Below are 23,133 nucleotides of genomic sequence, written 5' to 3'. Positions count from 1 at the left end.
AGAGGACAACTTTCCAGAGATGGTTCTCTCCTTCAACCATAGGTTCTGGGGATCTAATGGTGTTATCAGGCTTGGGTGGCAAGAGCCTTTACTGACAGCCAAGCAGCTGGACCTACTTTGGAGATTTATAGAGACCTTCCATTCTGTTTCACTCAATGACAGGACATTCCTGCCCATTATTCTGGAAAATAATGTTTACAGTGACTAGTCCTAAAGAATAAGTTTGCTTTATTATCATGATTCTGGGGAAGACAAACAAACAAACAAACAAACAAACAAACAACAACAACAACAGGGTAGACAGTTCAAGAAAAGACACACACAATGCCCTATTTTTAAGTTCCAAATTTCTTCTTTTTGATGGGTGGTGGGAGCTGAGCAATGATGTCATCCAGGGGTCGTTCTACTGCCACAAGTGTCCTTTCATCCAAGAGATCCATGAAGAGTAAGGGCTGCAGAAGAGAACAGTGACATCAACAAATGGCATCATCATCGCTCTCCACCAGCTCAACAGAGTAACTGGAGTGCTGGTCCAGAGTCCAAGGACAAAAATCCCTGCCAATCCTCCCTGCTCTTGGACTCAGCACTTTAGTGGAGCTGGCTTATAAGGAGTATGACTGCGGAACCTGAGTTGGGCCAGACAGCCGTAGTAGCATAAGCTCAATGGACAACTGGTTTTATAGACACTGAGAATATTCACCAGAAAAAAGAAAATCATGGAAGTTCAATAATTTCCATTACTTTTATTTTAATCCTTAAAACATTCTTTAATCAGAAGTTTCACCGAGAACAATATTCATATTAAGAAACCCCACATGAGCACCAAGATTACTACAAATTTCTCTTACATAGGGAAGTATGATTTGCCTGCCTCTAACTTACTGAGTCAAAAACAATGAAACATAGCTACAGATACAGATAACTTCAAGGCCACTAGTCTCCACCAAGTCAGGGTCTCTACATGCAAAGGAAAATACACTAGTTTCTCAATTGTTAGTTATTATATTTTGATAACATCCCAGGGAAGCAACCATCCAAAATACAAAAAGAACTATTTACCTTATATATCTTAGAAATTTTAAATGCATGGGCTGTGCGCCTCAGGAAGACATCGGATTCATTTTTGGGAGGAAGTGGATTATAGAGCACAGTTTTGTCGTTTGGTAGTGGCTAAAAGACAAAGATATTTATTTGCTTGGGTAGTATAAGGGGTCAAGCCTAGGTACTCACACACAAGAGTACTTGAACGACATCTCCAATCTTTCAGTTGTTTATTACTTCATGAGAGTTTCACTAAGGTGCCCAGGCTGCCCACGAATTCACTCTTTGCCCTTGAATTTGTGTTGCTCCTGCCCCAGTCTTCTGTGGTGACTGGGACTACAGGCTTGAACCACAAGGCCCAACAAGACATGCTACTTGAACTATTACTTTATTGTCTGGCATTTTTAAGACCAGGTGTTTGATCCTTAGCACCATAAAAACAGAAGAGCAAATACTTTCATTGCCTTTATGGACCCAGTTCACTAGTTTCTTTGTTTGGTTTGGTTTGAGACAAAGTATCACTGTAGTTCTCTTGATCCTCCTGAGGGCTAGGATTACAGACATGCACAACTGTGTATGTCTTAGGCCCGCAGGTTCTTCACCCATGGATCACTATCCCATAGGAGGGCCATATAAACTGGATGTAGGATCATGAAAACTTGACAAAGGAAAGGTTTCCAAATGTAAAATAACCAAAATTTAATACAAAATCAAACATGTGAACTGGTAAGATTGCATGGTATTTCTCATGCAAGCCTGGACACTTAGGTTCAAACCTCAGAATCTACATAAAGGTCTGAAAGGAGAACCAACTTCACAAGTTGACCTCTGACTTCCACACATGCAGGGGCACACACAGCCCAACCCTGTCATGCATACACACACTGAGTCAGTTCTCTCTTTCCCCCATTTAGGATCAAGGGGCACAGAACTAGGTTGTTAGGTCTGGTGGCAAGTGCCATTAACGAAGGGCTACCTCACCAGCCCACTTTTATTTAAATATTTATTTATTTATTTATTTATTTTTGGTTTTTCGAGACAGAGTTTCTCTGTGGCTTTGGAACCTGTCCTGGAACTAGCTCTTGTAGACCAGGTGGTCTCGAACTCACAGAGATTCACCTGCCTCTGCCTCCCAAGTGCTGGGATTAAAGGCGTGCGCCACCACCGCCCGGCACCAGCCCACTTTTAAAACAGATTTATGTTTATGAATGTTTTGCTTACATGTATGTATTTGTACCATGTGTGTACCTGGTGCCCATAGCAGTCAGATCCTTGGAAATGGAGTTATGGATGGTTATAAACCATCACAATGGTGCTGGGACCACAACCCCACTTCTTTATAGTCTTTTTAATTTATTTATTTATTACATATACTATATTCTGCACCAGATCCCATTACAGATGGTTGTGAGCCACTATGTGGTTGCTGGGAATTGAACTCAGGACCTTTGGAAGAACAGGCAGTGCTCCTAACCTCTGTGCCATCTCTCCAACCCCCTTCTTTAGTCTTTAATAAATGGAAAATTATATGTATAAAGAAAAAACTTTTTTTTATAAGGTGGGGGCACATACCTTTAATCTCAGCACCTGGGAGTCAGAGGCAAGTGAATCTCTGTGAGTTCAAGGCCAGCCTGATCTACAAGAGGACAGCTGTTCTAGGGCTGTTACACGGAGAAACCTGTCTCAAACCTCCCCCACAACACACACACACAAATTTTAAAAAAATGATTTACTTTTGGTAATAGTTCTTCAATATACTTAAGGTCATGTAAAAATGTCTCAGGCAAAAGGGGTCATGCATGGGCAGAATGAGCAAGAACGGGCTTCATACTACATGGCAAAATTAAAGACACACAAGCTTTGGGCCAGTTTTGTCAGTAGCCCTTTGTAAGACAAGAACACATGGACGTGTGCAGGATCTTAGCCCACAGACACTGCACTCTCTACTCTCCCCCCCACGGCCATATCCAGTTCTCCCCCAGGGAAAATACCATAAACCACCCCCACTGATGTCACCGACACCTCAAGAGATGGCCAAATAAATGATGCATTTCATCTCTCACTTCCTTGGGAACCAGCTCTGCTTACACAAGGGCATGAGGGACTCATCAGCAGCACTTGGGAGAAAGCCTCTGGGCTGAGTTAGAGACAAGTGAGGGAGTGGGAGGCTCTTCCTGGGCCACTCACTCACAGCAGTGACTTGTCACCAGCTCTGCTTCCCACATCCCAGGACACAGGGCCCATGAGATGAGCTGCAGTGACACATCCCTGTGCACACCTCCTTTAGAGCCATCTGCTGCGGTACCACGCACGTTCCACCCCCACCTTCACAGATCCACACAACAGCTGCTGTTGGGTATAACTGAAACCCATAGTGCAGTACAGCCATGGCTGTGGTCCACAGGCCTCCTAGGAAAGAAAGGCCCTACCCAGAAAAGACATGTATATTTGGGAAGAATCAAAACAGCAGCCAGCATTTTAAACTAAAGGAAACACTTGTGTCCCTACCTAAATAACAGTCATTGATGCTAGAGTTTTCCCAACTAGACTTTTCAGCTAAGGGGTAGGGTGGACAAAACATCCATGGGTGTCTCCTTTAATGAAACTACTTTAACTCAGTAATGCGACAATGGAAGTTAAAAGTGAGTCAGTCAGCTCAAAGGTATTCCCTGACAAGGGTCATCTTCTGAATACCAACTTAATCACTTTTCTACTTAGGTTTCTATGTTGAATAGCCAGATAGAAAAATAACTACAGCAGCAAAATCTAGTCCATAACGCTAGCCCCTTACCCAGGAGCGCGCCAAACAGAAGGGCCTATCCTATCCTCTGAAGAACACACTAGCAGTTCTCATTCGGAGGCTCCTTCCTCCATCTAATCAGTCATTATTTAAACTTAAAAACTCCTAAGTAAAGGCAGGGTGTGCTACTAACTCCAGTAGCACTCAGGAAGCAGAGGCGGGAGGACTGCTGCAAATTTAATGTCAGGCTGGCCAGGCTATAACATCCTGTCACAAAAAAACCAAAACAAAACGGGGCTGGAAAAGATAGCCTAGCAGTTAAGAGCATTTGCTATTCTTGCAGAGGGTCTGGGTTCTGCTCCTAATAGCCACGTCAGGATGCTCACAGCCATCTGTTAATTCCAACTCCAAGGGATCTGAAACAATCTTCTGGCCTCTGTGGGCAACACAGACACACACAGATTCCTAAATAAAGAAGTCTCAGAACTCACCAAGGACTTGTCAATGATGCAGAACATGTAGGTATCATGAAGGAGGATGTGCATTGGTCTCTTGGGATGGAAGCTGATGTGTGTGATGGGAGTATCCCTCTGGAGCCATAGCTGGTGAAATCCCTGCTTCTGGACAGCTCGGCTCCACTCTGTATACTGCTTGTCTGGGATACTGAACTCAAATACCTAAAGAACACAATACCAAGCAAGTGCACATGTGTACCCACGAAGTTCAGAGGCTCCTGCTCCTTCTGAATTTTCTTTTTCTTTTCTTTTTTTTTTTTAAAGAAGCTTTTTTTTTTAAATTTTATTTATTTATTATGTATAAATATTCTGCCTACATGTATGCCTGCAGGCCAGAAGAGGGCACCAGACTTCATTCCAGATGGTTGTGAGCCACCATGTGGTTGCTAGGAATTGAACTCAGGACTTTTGAAAGAGCAGGCAATGCTCTTAACCGCTGAGCCATCTCTCCAGCCCTCCTTCTGGGTTTTCCTAACCACAAATATTAGCAAACCTCAAGGCGCCATATTTTAACATTACATTTTGTTGTTATTGTTCTTTTTATTTATTTATTTATTTTTGGTTTTTCGAGACAGGGATTCTCTGTGGCTTTGGAGTCTGTCCTGGAACTAGCTCTTGTAGACCAGGCTGGCCTTGAACTCACAGAGAACCTTCTGCCTCTGCCTCCCAAATGCTGGGATTAAAGGTGCATGCCACCATCGCCCAGCTTGTTTTTGTTTTTTTAAGACAAGGTTTCTCTGTGTAGCCTTGACTGCTGTAGACCAGGCTGGCCTCAAACTCACAGAGATCTACGTGCCCCCACCCCAGTGCTGGGATTAAGGGCGTGCCCCACAGCCTGCCTCAGCATTACATTTTACCATCACTTAAAAAGACTCTTTTAAAGTTATAGACAACAACTCACCTGAAATTTTTGTTTGAGACACAGCTTTACAGTTCAGCTCTGGCTGGCCTGAAACTTGTGATCCTCCTGCCTCAACATTCCACATGATAGGGTCATAGGTCACTGCCACTAAATTCAGAGGGCATCAGTTTCAATGACAAAGACACTTAGGTGCCGCCTTTGAATAGTCTTGGTCAAGAATGAAAACCCATGAAAGTGAGAGAGCATTTTTTGGATATCGTGTGCATGCACGAAAAGTAAAAACCGTTTCAAAACAGTAAGCCTCATCTGCTTAAGAATCTAATCAGATATGCTTCCCAGATACGCTGACTCTTTCCAACAGTCCGGTGCGGTGTAGTTGACAGACGAGGATACACAAGCACTGATGAGTTAGTTCATAATGTGCTCTACAGCTCAATTATCTGCAGATTACCTCGTCCCAATTTGGCATAAAAAGTGCCGTGAAGGAAGCTCTCACTTTGGCTGAGATCAGATACCTGAATTTTAGTAAGGTCTGATTTTCTCATGAAGGCAAACCAAACATTTTTAGGTCACTTCCACAATTTTATTACATCTCATATCTAGTTTAATACCTGGGCCCATGTTATCTCTAGTTTAAATTAGTAGAGTGTAGTCAGATAGTGGTGGCACACGTCTTTAATCCCAGCACCCAGGAGGCAGAGGTAGTGGATCTCTTTGTTCAAGGCCAACCTGCTTAGTTCCAGGACAGCCAAGGCTACACAGAGAAATCTTGTGTGTGGGTAGTGGCGGCGGTGGCAGGGACTAGCAGAATGCTTCAAAATTCTCCCATCACTTTGTGCTTCTTAGCTCTAGAATGGTGATGCAAGCTGTGCCCATCACACCAGTGGGTACAGCTGGCCTATGACGGGCTCAAGCCACACATGGAAGCCTCACTCACATAAACTATCTAGCAGAAGGGAACTGGAAGAAAGCACTAGAATCTCTTACCTGTTGGTCAGAATGAGCAATGACAAGGTTGTTGGTGTTGGGGGCGATGGCCAGAGCAGTCACTGGAAAGTTGTAAGCAGGTACTGTGCAGTGGAGCTGGGGAGAAAGACAAGGGACAAGATTATAGGACATCTCATCTTCCTTCAGGAAAGGTTAGATGAGCGGGACATGGTGATGACAACTTTAATGGCAGCGCTCCAGAGACAGGCAGGCGGTGTCAGTTCCAGGTCTATACGGTGAGAGCCTATCTCAAAAACAACCACCACACCACACACACACAAATGCACAGACACACAGACAAAGCAGAACAAAGGGAAGCTAGATGTCAGCAACTTTTGTAGTTTATTATTGCACCTTCGTTGTTTTCTGGACCAGGCTTTTGAGTCCTAAACTCCACTACCACACAAAACCCTAAGCCCAAGTCAGGTGCTTGAAATAAGGTTCTTTGGAACTCAAAAGCATCCTATGGAAGTTCAGACATTTCAACAACAAAGAACTTTAATTTCATTAAAAAGAAAATTTTGGCTGGGTGTAGTGGCGAAGGCCTTCAATCCTCCTTTGGAAGGCAGAGGCAGGTGGATCTGAGTTGAGGTCAGTATGGCTTACATGCTTACATAGTGAGTTCTAGGCCAGTGAAGTCCCTTTCTCAAAGAAACAAACAGATTATGCTCAACTGCTTACAAAATAGAGCATTTCCAGAAAACTCAAGAGCAGTTTTCTCTGAGTCAATGTGTCAATATGAATCACTCAAATATACCACTGTACTGAGAACACATAGCTCTACATTGGTTGGTTTAAAAAAAAAAAAAGTATTGCCAAAGAATGGACATTTGGGTTCAACTATAAAACATGTTTGTGAGCATTAGAAAGAAACATGGTTTTTGTCAATGTTAGGGACAGAACCGTGATATATGACTCAATGTATTATTACCCATCTGTCAGAAGGATTCCCCAACTGTGATATCCGCCTTAAATTTCTGGTTCTATCTGATCTAAAATCACACTGAATTCACAAGACCTGTTATGGCCTCCAGCGCTGTATCTATGTATCAGAACTCCCTCCCCAGAGCAGAAACCTGAGTCCCTTTTGTTGTTGTTATTTGTCTGCTGTATGGTACTGGGGACTGACCTTAGGGTACCATGAATGCTAGGTAAGTACTCTGCTATATCTCCCTAGCCAGGAAATGGAGTCATCACTCCTAAATCCCTAAATGTAAGTCTGAGTATAGCTTACACCATTCTTTCAATTTTAATATTTTGTGATTTTAATATTACGCTAGTACAGTGTTGCAGTTCTAAAGAATACGCCCCCCCCCCCCCAGTTTTTCAAGACAGGGTTTCTCTGTGGCTTTGGAGCCTGTCCTGGAACTAGCTCTTGTAGATCAGGCTGGCCTCGAACTCACAGAGATCCTTCTGCCTCTGCCTCCCGAGTGCTGGGATTAATGGCATGTGCCACCACCGCCTGGCGGTTCTAAAGAATTCTAAAACAGAAATCTAAAGCAGAAAAAATTCTTTCTTAAAAAAAAAAAAGCCTAGTAAATTTCCAGGTCATTCTGCTCTGCCTTGAATCTTAACATGACTAGCAGCAGCTTCCTGTATGGCTATGAACTCTGATGCTCACCTTTAGATGATTCAGATCGTATACGTGGACTCCAGCACTGGTACCTGATGCAGCTAGCCAATTCCCATCTGGACTGACTGCCAAAAGACACATGGCCTCCACTGTCCCTGAGGACAGAAGAAACAAGTTCTTGAATTAGGAACCCACAGCCTGCCCCGCCCTGGAGAAATCAATGAGAAACCCACATGGCTATAAATCATTTATAGAAGACTTTACTAGCGTTTTGCAAATTAGTTCTAAATGTTAACCAATTTTTAATATATTTTTTTAAGACAGGAAATTACTTTTGTAGCCCAAGACAGCCTTAAATTTAGGATTCATGTGCCTCAGCCTCCAAATATTAGGTAACTATGCTTTCCCTACTTTTTAAACTTAATTAGTGATTGTTGGGCATGGTAGCACAAGTTTTTAATCCTAGGACCCAGGAGGCAAAGAATATGAATAGCTAGCATGGTCTATACAGCAACTTTAAGGTCAGTTAGGTCTACATCATGAGATGTGGTGTGAGAAAATATAAATGTTATAAATATAAATACTATTGTCTCTCGTGTGAACAAAGTCCAGAAAGGTAAAACTAGAGGCATCACTGGTTCAGACCCGAGTAAAGCACTAAAACCACACCCTAAGTTAACTATTTCAGACTACTTTTTCCTTCTTAATGTTTTAAAGTTACAGTTAGGGATACATGTTTAACAGACTTGAAGCACATATTTAATTTATTAAGTGCCTGCTCTCTGTTTAACACTATGGGGCACGGATGAGACACCTCTGTCAAAGGGTTTTGAATCAATCTGTAACATTAAGACAAAATGAAAATCAGACACTGACATTATATGCTAAAATATGTGCTGCATTTAACAATCCCAAATAATGAGAAAAGCCTTACAACAGGTCATAAACCATCTCTTGAAAGAGGGAAAAGAGAAGGTAAGGGCAAGATAGTCTAAGATTTATAATAAAAATACTGTTGTTTTAACTCATCTGACTCCTGAATGGTCAGCTTCTTCTGATGTAGCTATTTTTTTTTTTAATTTTTTAACGATTTATTTAATTTCATCTTATGTGCATTGATGTGAAGGTGTCAGATCCCCTGGAACTAGATCTTCAGACAGTTGTGAGCTGCCATGTGGGTGCTGGGAATTGAACCTGGGTCCTCTGGAAGAGCAGTCAGTGCTCTTAACCGCTGAGCCATCTCTCCAGCCCTGATGTAGCTATTTTTTTCACCTTTTCTGTCTTTTTTTTGGGGGGGAGGGAATATGAGACAGGGTCTCTTTATGTAGTCCTGGCTATCATGAAACTTACTATGTAGACCAGGCTGGCCTCACACTGCCTTCCAAGGGCTGGGACTAGAGTTGTGGACCACCAGGCCTGGCATGAAGCAGCTTTTCAATGAGTTAATGTTAAATACTTACAGTCCAGGCTGATGGGAACCTAAAACAGTAATGAAGTAGCTATATGCCAGGGTAAGAACAAAGGAGAGGACCGTGGAATGTATTCAACTACTAATGTAAACTAGATACGAAGTTGAAGCCAACAGTTAACTCAGCATTGGCTAGTATATATAGTCCCCTACTGATGCAATCTTATGTTCTTAGTGAACATGAAAAAGTCACAAGCACAAAAGACCCCAAATAAAGCTATATGCCTAACAATATTTTCATCTTAAATAAACATCTCATAAAAACAAAGGTAGCATGTTCCCCAAATCTCTACACAGTAGCACCAGAAAACACCAAACACTAAGGGGAGTCATTTGGTGTCAGGACTGCAGACGACTTTTACTTTCTTCCTAACTCTGCCAACAAACCTAAGGATGATGAAACTCCTCTGGTCCAAATAAGGAATCAAAAGCCCAGTGAGAAAGAAGTAGGTGTGAGGAACATTTCATAGCTCATCGAGAGTCTTCATCTGCCAGAGATCTCCTCCTACTTCAAATGGCAAACATGTGAGCAAGGGTATCTGCAAGGTAAGAAAGAGTAGCAGGCACCCTGGCACTGAGGTCTAAAGAGAAAAAGTCACCAGAGACAGAGAATCCCCTGCTCAGTTAGAAATCCCACCTGATTGAGGCTGGAAAGTATGCAAATGCTTGAAGTTTCCTTCCAGCAGATGAATGATATGCAGAGACCCTTGATTTGATGCCACAAAGAGCTTTGTCGAATCTTCAGAAAACAAAATATGGAGGGCAGAGCGAAGGAATGCTGGCATTTTGGAAACCTTTGGGTAAATCAACAGTGAAAGCAAGTGAGAGAAAGCAGCATGCCACAACCTGACACAACCTGTAAGTCAGGTTAGCTTACATTAACTCTTGGAATTGCCAAGAAAGTACCCACAAAAGGCCTAGAATACTGCCATGCTTCCTATAACCTATCTAGCTTTCTCTTCATCCAGATTGCAATGCTCAATTCTCCACCTTGGAAATAACTTAAAATGGGAAGAAATACCATTTTTTTGTTAGGATTATTTCCCTATTTCTTTTCATTTTATGTATTTAATAACTAAATGAGCCCTAAAACCATACACACACTAACAACAAAAACAGACTCAGCAGGTTGTATTTATATATTTGTGCAAACACACACACTCTACTGAGAGTGGAGAGGCTATGAGAAGGGTTAGGGGAGGAGACCTGAGGGAATGGAAGGAGGAAAAGAATGTAATTCTATTTTAATTAAAAATGTATAAAAAGTAAACAAAATAGCAAAAACAAGTAATTAGCATTGCAGTTGTAGTGCTGAAGATTGAATCTAGAACCTTCTCTAAGATTTAAAAACAAAGCTGGGGGCTGGAGAGATGGCTCAGTGGTTAAAAGCACCGGCTGCTCTTCTAGAGGTCCTGAGTTCAATTCCCAGGAACCCCATGGAGGTCCACAATCATCTATAATGAGACCTGATGCCCTCCTCTGGTGTGCAGACATACCTGCAGATAGAACACTGCATACACAATAAATAAATCTTAAAAAACAAAACAAAACAAAAACCAACGGTAGGAATTAATCCAACACTTGGGAGGCAGAGACAGGCATATCTTTGTGAGTTCAAGGCCTGTCTGGTCTACAGAATGAGTTTAAGAAAAGCTAGGATTAGCAGCTGCACAGGTGGCTCAGAGGCTAAGAATGCCGGGACCGCTGTTCCCGAGATCCCGGGTTCGAGAACAGCTCAAGTGCTCTATGTAAATAATCAAAAAAAAAAAAGGATAGCTAGGATTATGCAGAGGAACCCTATCTCGAAAATAACAAAAAACAAAAAAGATTTAAAAACAAAGCAAAAACCAAACAAATAAAAACCGTGTGTAGGGGCTTGAGAGATGGCTCAGTGGTTAAGAGCACTGGCTGCTCTCCAGAGGACAGCGATTTGATTCCCAGTACCTATATGGCAGCTCACAACCTCCTGTAATTCTATTCCTAGGGACCTGTCCCCTTCTGGACTCTGGAAGCACCACACACACACGGTAAACAGATATATATATACACACACACATACATGCAAAACATTAATACACACGTGTAAATAAAACATTTTTAAAAATGTGTGTGTGTGTAGAGGTCAGAGGTTAACCTGTGGGAGTCTCTCCTTCCACCATGTAGGTCCTGAAGATGGAACTCGGGTTGTCAAACGTAGCGGTCCCTGATAGACTGCTCTGTAACAGCTAAAGAAAAATCCTTTTCACTAAGGATTCTTATTTTTAAAATGATTTTAAATGATTCATTTATTTTTACTTTATGTGCATTGGTGTTTTCCCTGCATTTGTCTGTATACGGGTGACAAATCACTTTGAGCTAGATTACAGACTGTTGTGAGCTGCCATGTGGGTGCTGGGAACTGAACCCAGGTCTTCTGCAAGAGCAGCCAGTGCTCTTTACTGCTGAGCCCTCTGTGCAGCCCTAAGGATTCTTATCTAATTCATTTCCACTTCAAACCAAAGCACACATTTAGGAAGTTCACTCTTTTACGGAAATCCACCCTGTCCTCACTTACTCTTTGGAGGCTGATGTTGTCACGTTCATATTTCACCCGATAGAGAAAGAACCGAGAGGCTGTAGAATAGGCTATCCAACCTCCACACGGGGAGACACAACTGCAGCTAATGTTCTCAGGGCCCTGGCAATCGGAGGAAGCAACATGAGTGAAAAAACCCAACTGTTTTTTAGGCAAAGTCTCACTCTGTCTCACTACAATCTCCCTACAGTAGATGGCAAACTGGGCTCACAGGAGTGAGCCGTCAGGCCTGGGAAAGCTTCTTGTGACCAGGTTCCCATGACAGGACTCTGCGCTCACGGTGCTCTCACATTCTCACAAATGCATTTTTGAGACAGGATTTAACTCAGCCCAAGGTGTGTTAATTTGAAGGCTAGTCAAATTCCCTACTAATCAAAACAGCCTTGAACTCCTAAACTTTTTGCCTCTGCACCCCAAGTACTGGGATTACCAGTAGGATTACCATAAGCACCTAAGACATGTCTATAAAAGATAATATGATTAAAGCAATTTACATGGTATGTTACTAACATAAAAAGGAAACATATACATACAAATGAGCACAAATTCTTTGTCTTTCTGGGAGAATATACAAGAAACTGTGGAACTGCTTATCTGTGAACAGCAAAAGAGTAAAATGTGGGGTGAGCTTGAAGCTCCACTTGATCACACAACTTTTCACTGCCTTAATTACTAGAAACACACATGCTATTTCTATAATATAAAACGAAAACCCAATTTCCTGTACTCACTTCTCAAATTCTCAGTATCTAACTTATAAACACCACTGACACAATCCTTCAGATAAAATGACAAAGTCTGGGCTTCAGACTGAATGCTGCTCAGATTCAGAATGGAGAAGGGCTCTGGGCCTGTGCGGAGCATGAACCTTCCTCACCTTTGTCTTGAGGTGCAGCAGATGGTCTGCGTTTTTAGAGAGTGGAAGAGTATCTCCGTTCTTGCCTAAAAACAGAAACTTTGAGCTTTCTCTCACCAAAGAAAATTTGTACTTTTTTCATTTTAAAGCCAAGCCTGAGTAACAGAATTTGCCACCAGGAGGTCAGGTTTACCCACATTACCCACATGCGCAATCACAATCTGAAGAGCCAAGTGAGGAGCAGCAAAGAGACTTTGACTCTAAGGCAGTCTGCCATAGCTTCTCCCCGTCTCGCAGTGGGCAGAGGCAGGTTTTAGTACACTCTAAACCCTTCCTAAACTGGCTAGTCTTCCCCAGGTCGTGGGGCCTTTGTTTCCATTCTGTACATCACTCCACCTTCTCAGCTTTCAACAGAAGTCAGGCCAGGGCAGAGTATGACTCCACAACCATCACTTCAACTAGCTCTTACACACGTCTAATAGAAGCTTAAACTCTGTTTGGGGGGATGGGGGTTGAGATGGGGTTCTCTGTGTAGTCCTCGTATCCTGGAACTCATTCTGTTGACCAGGCTGGCCTCAAATCCGGCGTGGCTGTTGTCTCTTAAGAGTTTAGCCAGGCTGTGGCAGAGGCAGGCAGATCTCTGTGAGTTTGAGTGAGTTCCAGGGACAGGCTCCAAAGCTACAGAGAAACCCTGTCTCAGAAAAAAAAAAAGAAAGAAAGAAAAAAAAAAGGAAAAACAACAAAAGGCCAGGTGGTGTGGTTGTGCATGAAGACAGATCTCTGTGAGCTCAAGGCCTAGTTGAACTCAGCCTGGTCTATAGACTGAGTTCTAGGACAGAAAGAAAAAAACTGATATCTATCTTAAGATTTTAGATAGTCACAATGGTTCATGGTTATCTCATCATTTAGGATTGCTGAGTTCAAGGCCAATCTCAACTGCAGAATGAGATTCTATTTCAGAAAACCAAAACAAAGTTTTAACATTCAATAATTTTTTTCTTGTATGTGGAAAAAATTGTAATTTCCCAGACACAAAGTCCATCCTTCTAAATGTGTGCACGTGTGTGCAGGTCAGACTGGCATTAGGTGTTTCCTCAATTGCTCTCCACTTTGTTTTTTCACAGTTCAAGTCTGACTATGTAGCTCTGGATGGCCTGGAATTCCTTAGGTAGACCAGGCTGGCCCTGAAACTCCCAGTATTGAGACTGGGACTAAAGGCGCACGCACCATGGCCAGTCCCACTTTACTTTGTGACACAGGCTCTCCCTGCTTCCCTGGTCCTGAACTTCTGATTCTCTTGTTTCACTCTCTTCCCAGTTTCCTTCTGTGTAGGCGCTGGATAACGCTGTGGCTTAGACCTGGAGACCTGTGCTTCCCAGGTAGGCACTTTACTTCTGAGGCAGGCACCAGCCCACTTTACTTCTGAGGTAGATACCAGCCCATCTTGGTATTCCCCCCCCCTTTTACTGTTTTTAAAAATTTGCCAGTCAGTAACAAAAACAAAAAACAAACACCAAAAAACTCCCACAAACCTTTCTGCCAATTTACCTGTTGCAGCTGTAGATCCTAGTCTCCAAAGCTCCAAGTGATGAGCAAACTGGAAGAGGAGAAGCTGCCTTCTTTTTGAACAGGAAATGAGACGACGCTGCATTCAAGAATTGAAATCTCATAAATGGGCCAATGTGGTCATCTGCTGCTTCAGTTCCAAAGGCAAGAGCAGCATCCTAACAGCCTCTTCTCTATTGCTGAAATCCATTGTGGCCACCCCCCACCCCCCCACCCCCCAGGCAGAGGCAGGTATATCTCTGTGAGTTCAAGGCCAGTCTACATAGTGAGTTCCAAGGTAGACTGGGTTACAATAGTGAGACCCAGGCCTACCCCCCCACCTCCCGCAAAACAAAAACAAACAACCCCTCCAAACCCATTTTGGTAGATATATCCCAAGTCCTATCGCAGTCTAGCCACTGTACTAGGATTTGAGAACACAATGGTGACTGAAATAGCCACTCATCTCAAGATGGTTCTAAAAAAGTGACAAGTATGCCACAAGATTTAACATGGATAAACACAGGATGAGCAGAAAGGACGCCTACCCTAGCCTTGTGGAACAAACACAGATGAAGCTCACTGGCAAAGATTAGTCAAGCAGAGAAGGCAGGGTAAGAAGTTGCAGGGAAGAAAGAACACGCAGAACAGGTCAGATGCAAAAACACTGAGGAGAGTAACTTTTAGAATTGACAGGCTGGGGGAATGGGCCAGTCCAAGATCAACACAGGATCTAGAGCCATGTTAAGAATTTAGAGCTCCCAGCACTCAGGAGTCAGAGGCAGGACAGGCTCCAAAGCTACACAGAAACCCTGTCTCAAAAAAAAAAAAAAAAAAAAAAAAAGAAAGAAAGAAAGAAAGAAAGAAAGAAAGAAAAACAATTGGGGCTTTAAGTTGAAGACAATAACCAAAGGCTTTTTAAATAAGAGGAATAATCAAAGTTCTTTTTCTTTTCTTCTTAAAGAGACATCTTGATTAAGGGAGCCATTAGGGAGCTAGTGTTAAACCTGGCACTAGAGAAATTCCCCGGAATCCACAAGGATGGCCCCAGCTAAGACCCTAAGCAACAGTGGAGAGGGTGTCTAAACTGCCCTTCCTCTGCAATCAGATTGATGACTATCTTAAATGTCATCATAGAACCTTCATCCAGCAACTGATGGAAGCAGATGCAGAGATCCACAGCTAAGCACTGGGCTGAGCTACTGGAGACCAGTCCAAGAGAGGAAGGAGCAATAATATGAACAAAGAGTCAAGACCACGATGGGGATACCCACAGAAACAGCTGACCCGAGCTAGTGGGAGCTGACTCTGGATTAATAGCGGGAAACCTGCGTAGGATGAAACTAGGCCCTCTGAATGTGGGTGGCAGTGGTGTGGCTTGGGCAGTCTGGGGGCTCCCACTTCAGTGGGACCAGGATTTATCCCTAGTGCTTGAACTGGCTTTTTTGATCCCATTCTTTTTGGAGGGATACCTTGCTCAGCCTAGATATGGGTGGAGGGCTTCAGTACTGCCTCAAAATGATATGTCAGACTTTGTAGACTCCCCATGGGAAGTCTTACCCTCTCTGAGGAGTGGATGGGGGGTAGGATAGAGAGAAGGTAGGGAGAATGGGAGGAGGGGAAGGAGTAGGAACTGGGGTAGGTATGTAAAATGAGAAAAGATCACTAAAAATAAATAAATATTTATTTATTATGTATAGTGTTCTGTCTGCATGTATGGCTGTAGGCCAGAAGAGGGTGCCAGATCTCATTACAGATTGTGAGCCACCATGTGGGTGTTGGGAATTGAGCTCAGGACCTCTGGAAGAGCTGTCAGTGTTTTTAACCACTGAGCAATCTCTCCAGCCCTAACAAAGAGCTCCAATGGAGAACACATTGCAATGACACAGATGTTAGTATAAGGAGACAATAAACCTGGTCAGAGTGGTGCACAACTTTAACCCCAGCACTCAGGAGGCAGAGGCAGGCGAGTTCTGGGCCAGTGTGGTCTACATAGTGAGTTCCAGGACAGCTAGAGCTACACAGAAAAACCCTGCCTCACAAACGAAAAAAAGAGGAAATCGCTGAAAAGGAATTCAGGAGAAAAGACACTGATCCAAGGTAGTATAATGGCGGCACAGAAGTGACTCAAATAGTCTGGCCTCACAGGGAGTTCAAAGTCAGTCAGTGCTACAAAGTGAAATCCTGTCTTAAAGAGAGGTGGGGGAGGAATGAGGACTATGTCTCCAACGTCATTAAAGCACATGTATGAAATATGTGGGTAATTCATAAAAATATTTTTAAATGTATGTATATAGATGTTGTGCCTGCATGAACTTCCGGGCATCACATTCATGCAGTCTGAGGAGGCCAGAACAGAGTGTCGGCTCTTCTTGAACTGGTGGTACTAGCTGCCAGATGAGCCCAGGTCATATGAAGGAATCTCTGACCCCTCCCTCTCCTATTAACTATACTTTATAGAAATGTCATGAACTTGTTTTTGTTTTTTGTTGTTGTTGTTGTTTTTTGGTTTTTTGAGACAGGGTTTCTCTGTAGCTTTGGAGCCTGTCCTGGAACTAGCTCTTGTACATGAACTTGTTTTTAAGGGTGGGCTCTATTATTCAGGTGGAGAAGCTAGGCTTGTAGTGTTCCTTTCAAGGTAAATGGTATCATCCCCCACAGTTGAGCAGACCTCCCCTAACATCTAAACTGGGTCTACCTCATTGTCACAGTATGCATGCACATATATACATAGCAAGTTGTTGTTTTTAAGGAAGCTTGCCTCAGAAAAGAATGAAGACAGCTTTAGGAAGTGTAAGCTCTGTTCAGTCTGACTGGACAGAGGGATGGGGAGATACTAAAGGCGAGAGGGGGTACTCACATGGGGAAAAGTGATCTTCCGGAGGGCAGCATCATAATTCTTTACCTCCACTTTCTCCATGAGAGGACGAATAACTAGGTGGGTGTCTGTGCCTGAAACAAAGGTACGCAATGAGAGAAATGCTACCCGAAGAGAAACAGCCAGAGCTGGGGGAGGACCTACCTCCTGATATCAGAGCTGTCGGGCTGTGGGCCACAGTGCGCACATCGTGAGTGTGATGCTGGAACGGCTTTGTCCGCACCCACTGCTTTTCACTGCTGCTGGAAGTCATGGGGACCAGCTGAAAATGGAATACTGTGCCCTCGGCTGTGCCCACCACAAAACTGTCTTCTTGCTGAGAAATTAAATCAGGACAGGGTAGATGTCAAAATAACAAGTACAGATGGAAAAAATATTCTTTCCGGTTTTCTATCTGGGCAGCTCAGGGGAAAAGAAAACTCATGCCCTGAATTAGAAAGGAGGTTCCTGCCTGGCGAGGTGCTGCATGCCTTTAATCCCAGTCCGCAGGTGGAACTCTGTGAGACTGAGATCACCCTGGTCTACAGAGTGAGTTCCAGGGCAGTCAAGGCTACAAAGAGAAACCATATCTGGTGAAGGGGAAGAAAGAAGGAAGTTTCCAGGGAAGGCAGTTCCATCAGAGGAACAAGCTCAGACATAGGCAGCAATTGTCCCCTGCTGACAAAGTTAACACTTAGTATTGCCAATGTGTTATACAGTCACATGCTACACATTCAATGACAAACCAAACATGGTCCATAAAAGTCTAATGAGCCAAAAGTTCCTATTACCCAGTGATACAATAGCTGCCAAAATGTAGTACAAAACATTATTCACAATGCTGCTGCTGTAGAACACACGATCACACACCCTTTAATTGTACGCTAAGTTTGGTTTGGTTGGAAATTTTTATTTTGCTCTAAGATCTTAAGGGCTGGAGGGATGGCTAAGCAGTTAGGCACTACTGTTCATTCAGAGGGCATGAGCTCGGTTTCTAGTGCACACAGAATGCAGTTTACAACCTCCAATAACTTCTGTTCCAAAGGGATCTGAAGCCTCTGACGTTTACACTCCAGTGCACTATCCATACCCACACCCAACTTTAAAAGAAAAAGGCTGGAGAGATGACTCAGCAGTTAAAAGGGCACTGGCTGCTCTTCCAGAGGACCCAGGTTCAACCAGCACCCACAAGGCAGCTCACAACTGTAACCCTAGTTCCAGGGGATCCAACAGACACACATGCAGGTAAAAAACACAACGCACATTTTTAAAAAAAGATGGGCAGGGGTTGGAGAGATGGCTCAATGGTTAAGAGCATTGCTTGCCCTTCCAAAGGTCCTGAGTTCAATTCCCAGCAACCACATGGTGGCTCACAACCATCTGTAATGAGGTCTGGTGCCCTCTTCTGGCTTGCAGAGATACACACAGGCAGAATATTGTATACATAATAAATAAATAAATATTAAAAAAAAAAAAAAAAAAAAAGCTGGGCAGTGGCGCCTCACGCCTTTAATCCCAGCACTCAGGAGGCAGAGATAGGCAGATCTCTCCGAGTTTGAGGCCAGCCTGGTTTACAGAACAAGTTCCAGGATAGACAAGACTACACAAAGAAACTGTCTTAAAAAAAAAAAAAAAAAAAAAAAAAAACCCTCACAAACATTAAATTTATACTTTTTTCTTTTTGTGTCAGGGTTTCTCTTTGCCTGGTTCTAATTCTTAAAAAAAAAAAACAAAAATAAAAACTTACAGTTTCAAGTAAGGCACTTAGTATTTTTATTTGATTGTATAAAACATAAATTTCCTTAGTATTATTGGGTTTTTTGTTTGTTTCTTTGTTTCTTTGTTTTTGTAGTCCTGGCTGTTCTAATCTCCTTACTTGGTGACAAATGTCATCATCTGCTGAGCTATAGCCTAGCAATAACATCTTTATGAAGTTAAATTTGTTTTGTTTTTTATTTTTTTGAGACACTGTTTCTCTGTGTAGCTTTGGAGCCTGTCCTAGAACTAAACATTTCTATTAAAGAACATGGTAGGTGCTAGGTCATTGTTTATGTGGTTTAGAAGGAATCAGATTTCTCTGCTGCTGGCTGTGTAAAAGAACAGCACATACAATTGGTACATTAGTTGTGCAACATAGTAGCTTTCCTGCTACCTGTTTGCCTAAGTATATGCTGATGCTCACACAATGTTCAAATCACCTACTGATATATTTCTCAGAATGTGCTCCTGCCATTAGGTGACATAACTATATACAAACTATGCTCAGTACAAGAAATAAAATATCTAAAATAGATTTAAATAAGGAACATGTTAGTTGTGAGAAAAAACTGAATCCTTCTAAACTACATAGGCAATATATGAGAAAAGACAGACCAGACCCTAAGGCTGACTTGAAAGCTGGGCTTGAGGATATAAGGTCATATTCCTGGCTACTCAGGAGGCTCAGCAGGAGGACCATAAGTCCAAGGACCACTTGGGCTGGGAGCATACTCACATCAGCGACAGCAATAGACTGCACGTCCGCATTTGCGATGACATGGCTCTTAACAAGTGTCCCCGTAGCTGAGTCCCATAACTGCACCTTTCCAACAGAGTCCACACTTATGACAGTTCCGTCAGACAAGAAGGCAACGCCCCACACAACACACCTTGACTTCGTCACTCCCAGGTGCTGCCTATCTAAAACCATCTTACGAGTAATGCTCCCTGAAAAATAAGAAAGGCACACATGTAGAAGGTGTTCAGTTCAGTTTCAGTTTCCCAAAGCTGCCCGGACAAGCTTAAGGTGATGAGTCAGAGGTCCGGACATCCATAGTCAGTGAATGACAGCTGTGCTTTAAAACTCCTGAATGGGGACCTGAGGAGGAAACGAGAGGATGAGGGGGCCCCAAGGTGGGACAGTTGAAAGTTACTCTATGAGGCTGTGAACCCTTGAAGTAGCAATCTCCTGAGTAAGCAGCGGATAGTACGCAAACACCGTCTCAACTGAAGAATCTTAGGTAAAAGGTATGGAGAACTAGGTATGGGACAGGGTGTCTAGAGGGAAAACAGGGTCAAGTTAAAACTGGTAAGAACACGGAGAACAAAGATTTCTTCTCCTCAGAGCAGGGACAGCGAGGCCTGCACTTAACCAGGTAGGAGACTGGAAAAAGAGAATGCAGCTCAGGGCAGAGATGTGTAATGCCAATGCCAGGGTTGTCTAATTCCCAGCACCAAAAACCAACTGACTGATTGATTTCTGGAAACCAAGGCACACAAGACAGAAAAAATTATTTTTAAGATTCCCCAAACAGGCAACCCAGATGACTCTTCAGTGAAGACCATGCTCAAGAGTTCCACTGATGGAACAAGAACAAACAGTACACACGTGGACGGAGAAAGCTTCCTCTAACAAGAAAAGCCAAAGATACTAACAGAAACGTCAAACAAATGAACAGTGGGCCAGGAAGGGTGCAAAACAGTTGCAGAATGTTATCACTAACAGCTTCAGAGTGGGGGGCTGGAGAGATGGTCAGCTGTTGAGCACTTTCTGCTCTTGCAGGACTGGAGTTTGGTTCCTAGCACCCACACAGCACTTAACTACAGCTCTAGCAGATTCCTGCACATGCACACAATCAACCCCCCCCCCCCCCCCCCGCCAGATGGATCTGTGAATTCCAGGCCTGCCTGGTCTACAAGAGCTAAGCTAGTTCCAAGACAGGCACCAAAGCTACAAAAAACCAAAAACCAAAACCCCAACTCTTAGAAAGAAATGAACAGCCTCAGAGGCTGCAGGTCTAAACACAGAACACAAACTTAGCACAGGCTCCAGCAGCTAAAAACAGAAAAGACCTTTGGAGGTGGCTAAGTGAAAATTTCACTACAAACATTAAGATATGAAGATGACAAATTTATATTAGCGAACAATAAATAAAATAAAGTAAAAAAGATGAAAAATAAGAGTGGCTAAGAAAGAAGACCCAACACTGAAGTAATAAAATTCGAGAAAGAGAAAACAGAAACTGATCTACAAAGTAATTAAAAGAATTTCCCCCAAACAGAGGGCTTGAATTAAAGCAATCTCCTACATATCTAGCACAACTGACTGACACGAGAAAAAAACAAAAAAACAACCACATCTACAACAAACAGACTAATACAACAAGAATAACCAAAATTTTAGCTAATGTCTAACAGGGCTCAGGAGCAGAGGCTCACCTAGTGCCTAAAGGCCTGGGTTAAAGCTCCAGCAGAGAAGCAAAGAAAACTCCCACAAAGGAAAAGGAAAGGAAAAAAAGGCACATGCTCAAAGGTTCTAGAAACCAAACAAAAGATTAACTCTCTGTATGGCCAAAGGGTCAATAATCAGAATGGCACCACACTTCCCAACAGGGAAAGGAAGAATCCTAAACAATACAGCAGCAAAAGGGACCCCAGAAAGACTGAAACACAAGTTTTTCTCACCTTGTGCAGCACGACCCAAGTGGCTAAGCCAGATCAGAAGAAGTTAAAACAAGGAGATTCATTTCTAAGGACATAGAAATAGCACGAAAAAACATCGAAATACTCAGATGTGTTTGTATCAATTTATACAACTGAAAGACTTTATGGATGAAGTGGCAGAGATGTAGGGAGAATGGGAATATTCGACAGGAAGCAGGCAGGAAGGAAAGTAACTTCCTCTGAGAGCAGTTCACTTGGCCATGATGGTAGGGACCCAGCTACAAATAAGCACAAAGACCAGGAGACAGTGTGACGGACACGACAGCAGAATGCACACAGGGAAGACGCTGATGTTGAATTCAATAATGTCTACAATTTTAAAAAAAGTCACAATGTAGAATTATAAATATGCCATGTACAGCAGAGATAAATCCCAAAAGAATCAGCTGAGGGTTGAAGTGGTTTATTTTGGGGATCAGGAGAAGGGCATAGGAGATTCCTCTTTTGGTAATAAGCCCTAAGGAACTCTGTGGCTATAGGCATGTGTAACTAAAGGCAAACAAAACAAAGAAACATACAAACCAGGTATTGAGGAAAAAGAAAAACAGAGACACACCAATCCCCCCCCCCCCCATCACCACCACACTCTCTTTGCTTTTTTTGGGACAGGGTTTCTCTGTGTTACAGTCCTGGAACTCACTTTGTAGACCAGGCTGGCCTCAAACTACTACCCAAGTTTTTTTGTTTTTGTTTTTTTGAGATAGGGTTTCTGTGTTTAGTTCTGGCTGTCCTGGAACTCACTCTGTAGACCAGGCTGGCCTTACACTTAGAGATCCACCTGCCTCTGGCTCTCAAGTGCTGAGATTAAAGGTGTGCACCATCACTGGCTTGTCTCTGTACAAAAACATGTACAAATATGAGGTTAAAGGGAACGTCACCACTGAAGGGGTCTAATAGCCAATTTTCTAGGCCAAGAACAGAAAAAGGAAGTCATGGTTCTCTACCTTATATTCCATTTTTCCCAGATACATAGACATCCTAGTTAACACTCACATTAAATGCTGTATTACTTGAGAGTAAATGGGACTGTAATATCCTCTTACGAAGAATGTGCCGTATCCTACGGAAGAATGAAGATTCCCCCAAATACAGCAGTGCTAATCAAAAACAGGAATGAGAGGCTGAAGAGATGGCTCAGTGGTTAAGAGTGCTTACTACACAGGTTTAAAAAAAATAGAGAGAATCTGGATCCCAGGACACGTGTAAAGGTTGGACATGGTCCCTTAAGGCCTGTCATCCCAGCATGGAGGACCTGGGGCCTGGAGGATCACCGGAACTAGCTTCTTGTTGGCCTATTCTAAAAACAAAATAAAACAAAACAAAAACCAGACTCACCCCTGCCCTGGGTTCACAAGAGACTGTGCCTCAGAAAGAGCCCGAGTCCTTCTAAAGTTCTTCTCTTGTCACTACCTATGAAGGCATGTATACATATATACATATAACACAGAATAGACAGAGATAGACAGACTTACACACAGTTATATACAGAGTACACATGGAAAACGGGCAAAATTTGTGGTGGACATGTGGAGAGATTAATGAGAAGTTAGGTCATCACATTCATTGAAAACGTGACAAAGTCGAGCTCTTAGTAACTGAGAAATGTAGATCCCACAACACAAATGTACCAAA

At 42.9% G+C, this 23,133-nt stretch overlaps 1 protein-coding gene across 1 annotated transcript in view; it reads right to left on the bottom strand.

Moving 5' to 3' along the window:
- Positions 1 to 208: 208 nt before the first annotated feature.
- Positions 209 to 23,133, bottom strand: part of Utp4 (UTP4 small subunit processome component) — a 31,923-nt gene continuing 8,998 nt past the window's right edge. Inside the window, exons 6-17 of the mRNA XM_057754403.1 lie at positions 19,514 to 19,725; positions 17,185 to 17,356; positions 17,023 to 17,114; positions 14,166 to 14,262; positions 12,639 to 12,703; positions 11,741 to 11,863; positions 9,824 to 9,980; positions 7,767 to 7,873; positions 6,146 to 6,241; positions 4,273 to 4,458; positions 1,060 to 1,170; positions 209 to 452 (exon numbers count right to left, since the gene is read on the bottom strand). Of these exons, the coding sequence (XP_057610386.1) occupies positions 336 to 452; positions 1,060 to 1,170; positions 4,273 to 4,458; positions 6,146 to 6,241; positions 7,767 to 7,873; positions 9,824 to 9,980; positions 11,741 to 11,863; positions 12,639 to 12,703; positions 14,166 to 14,262; positions 17,023 to 17,114; positions 17,185 to 17,356; positions 19,514 to 19,725 (1,535 nt within the window). The 3' untranslated portion in view covers positions 209 to 335. The remainder of the gene's footprint in view (positions 453 to 1,059; positions 1,171 to 4,272; positions 4,459 to 6,145; positions 6,242 to 7,766; positions 7,874 to 9,823; positions 9,981 to 11,740; positions 11,864 to 12,638; positions 12,704 to 14,165; positions 14,263 to 17,022; positions 17,115 to 17,184; positions 17,357 to 19,513; positions 19,726 to 23,133) is intronic.

Source organism: Chionomys nivalis, chromosome 21 (assembly GCF_950005125.1).
Source record: "Chionomys nivalis chromosome 21, mChiNiv1.1, whole genome shotgun sequence".
Taxonomy (NCBI): domain Eukaryota; kingdom Metazoa; phylum Chordata; class Mammalia; order Rodentia; family Cricetidae; genus Chionomys; species Chionomys nivalis.
Note: the sequence above shows the minus strand (reverse complement) of the source record. Positions and strands in the feature narration are given on the sequence as shown.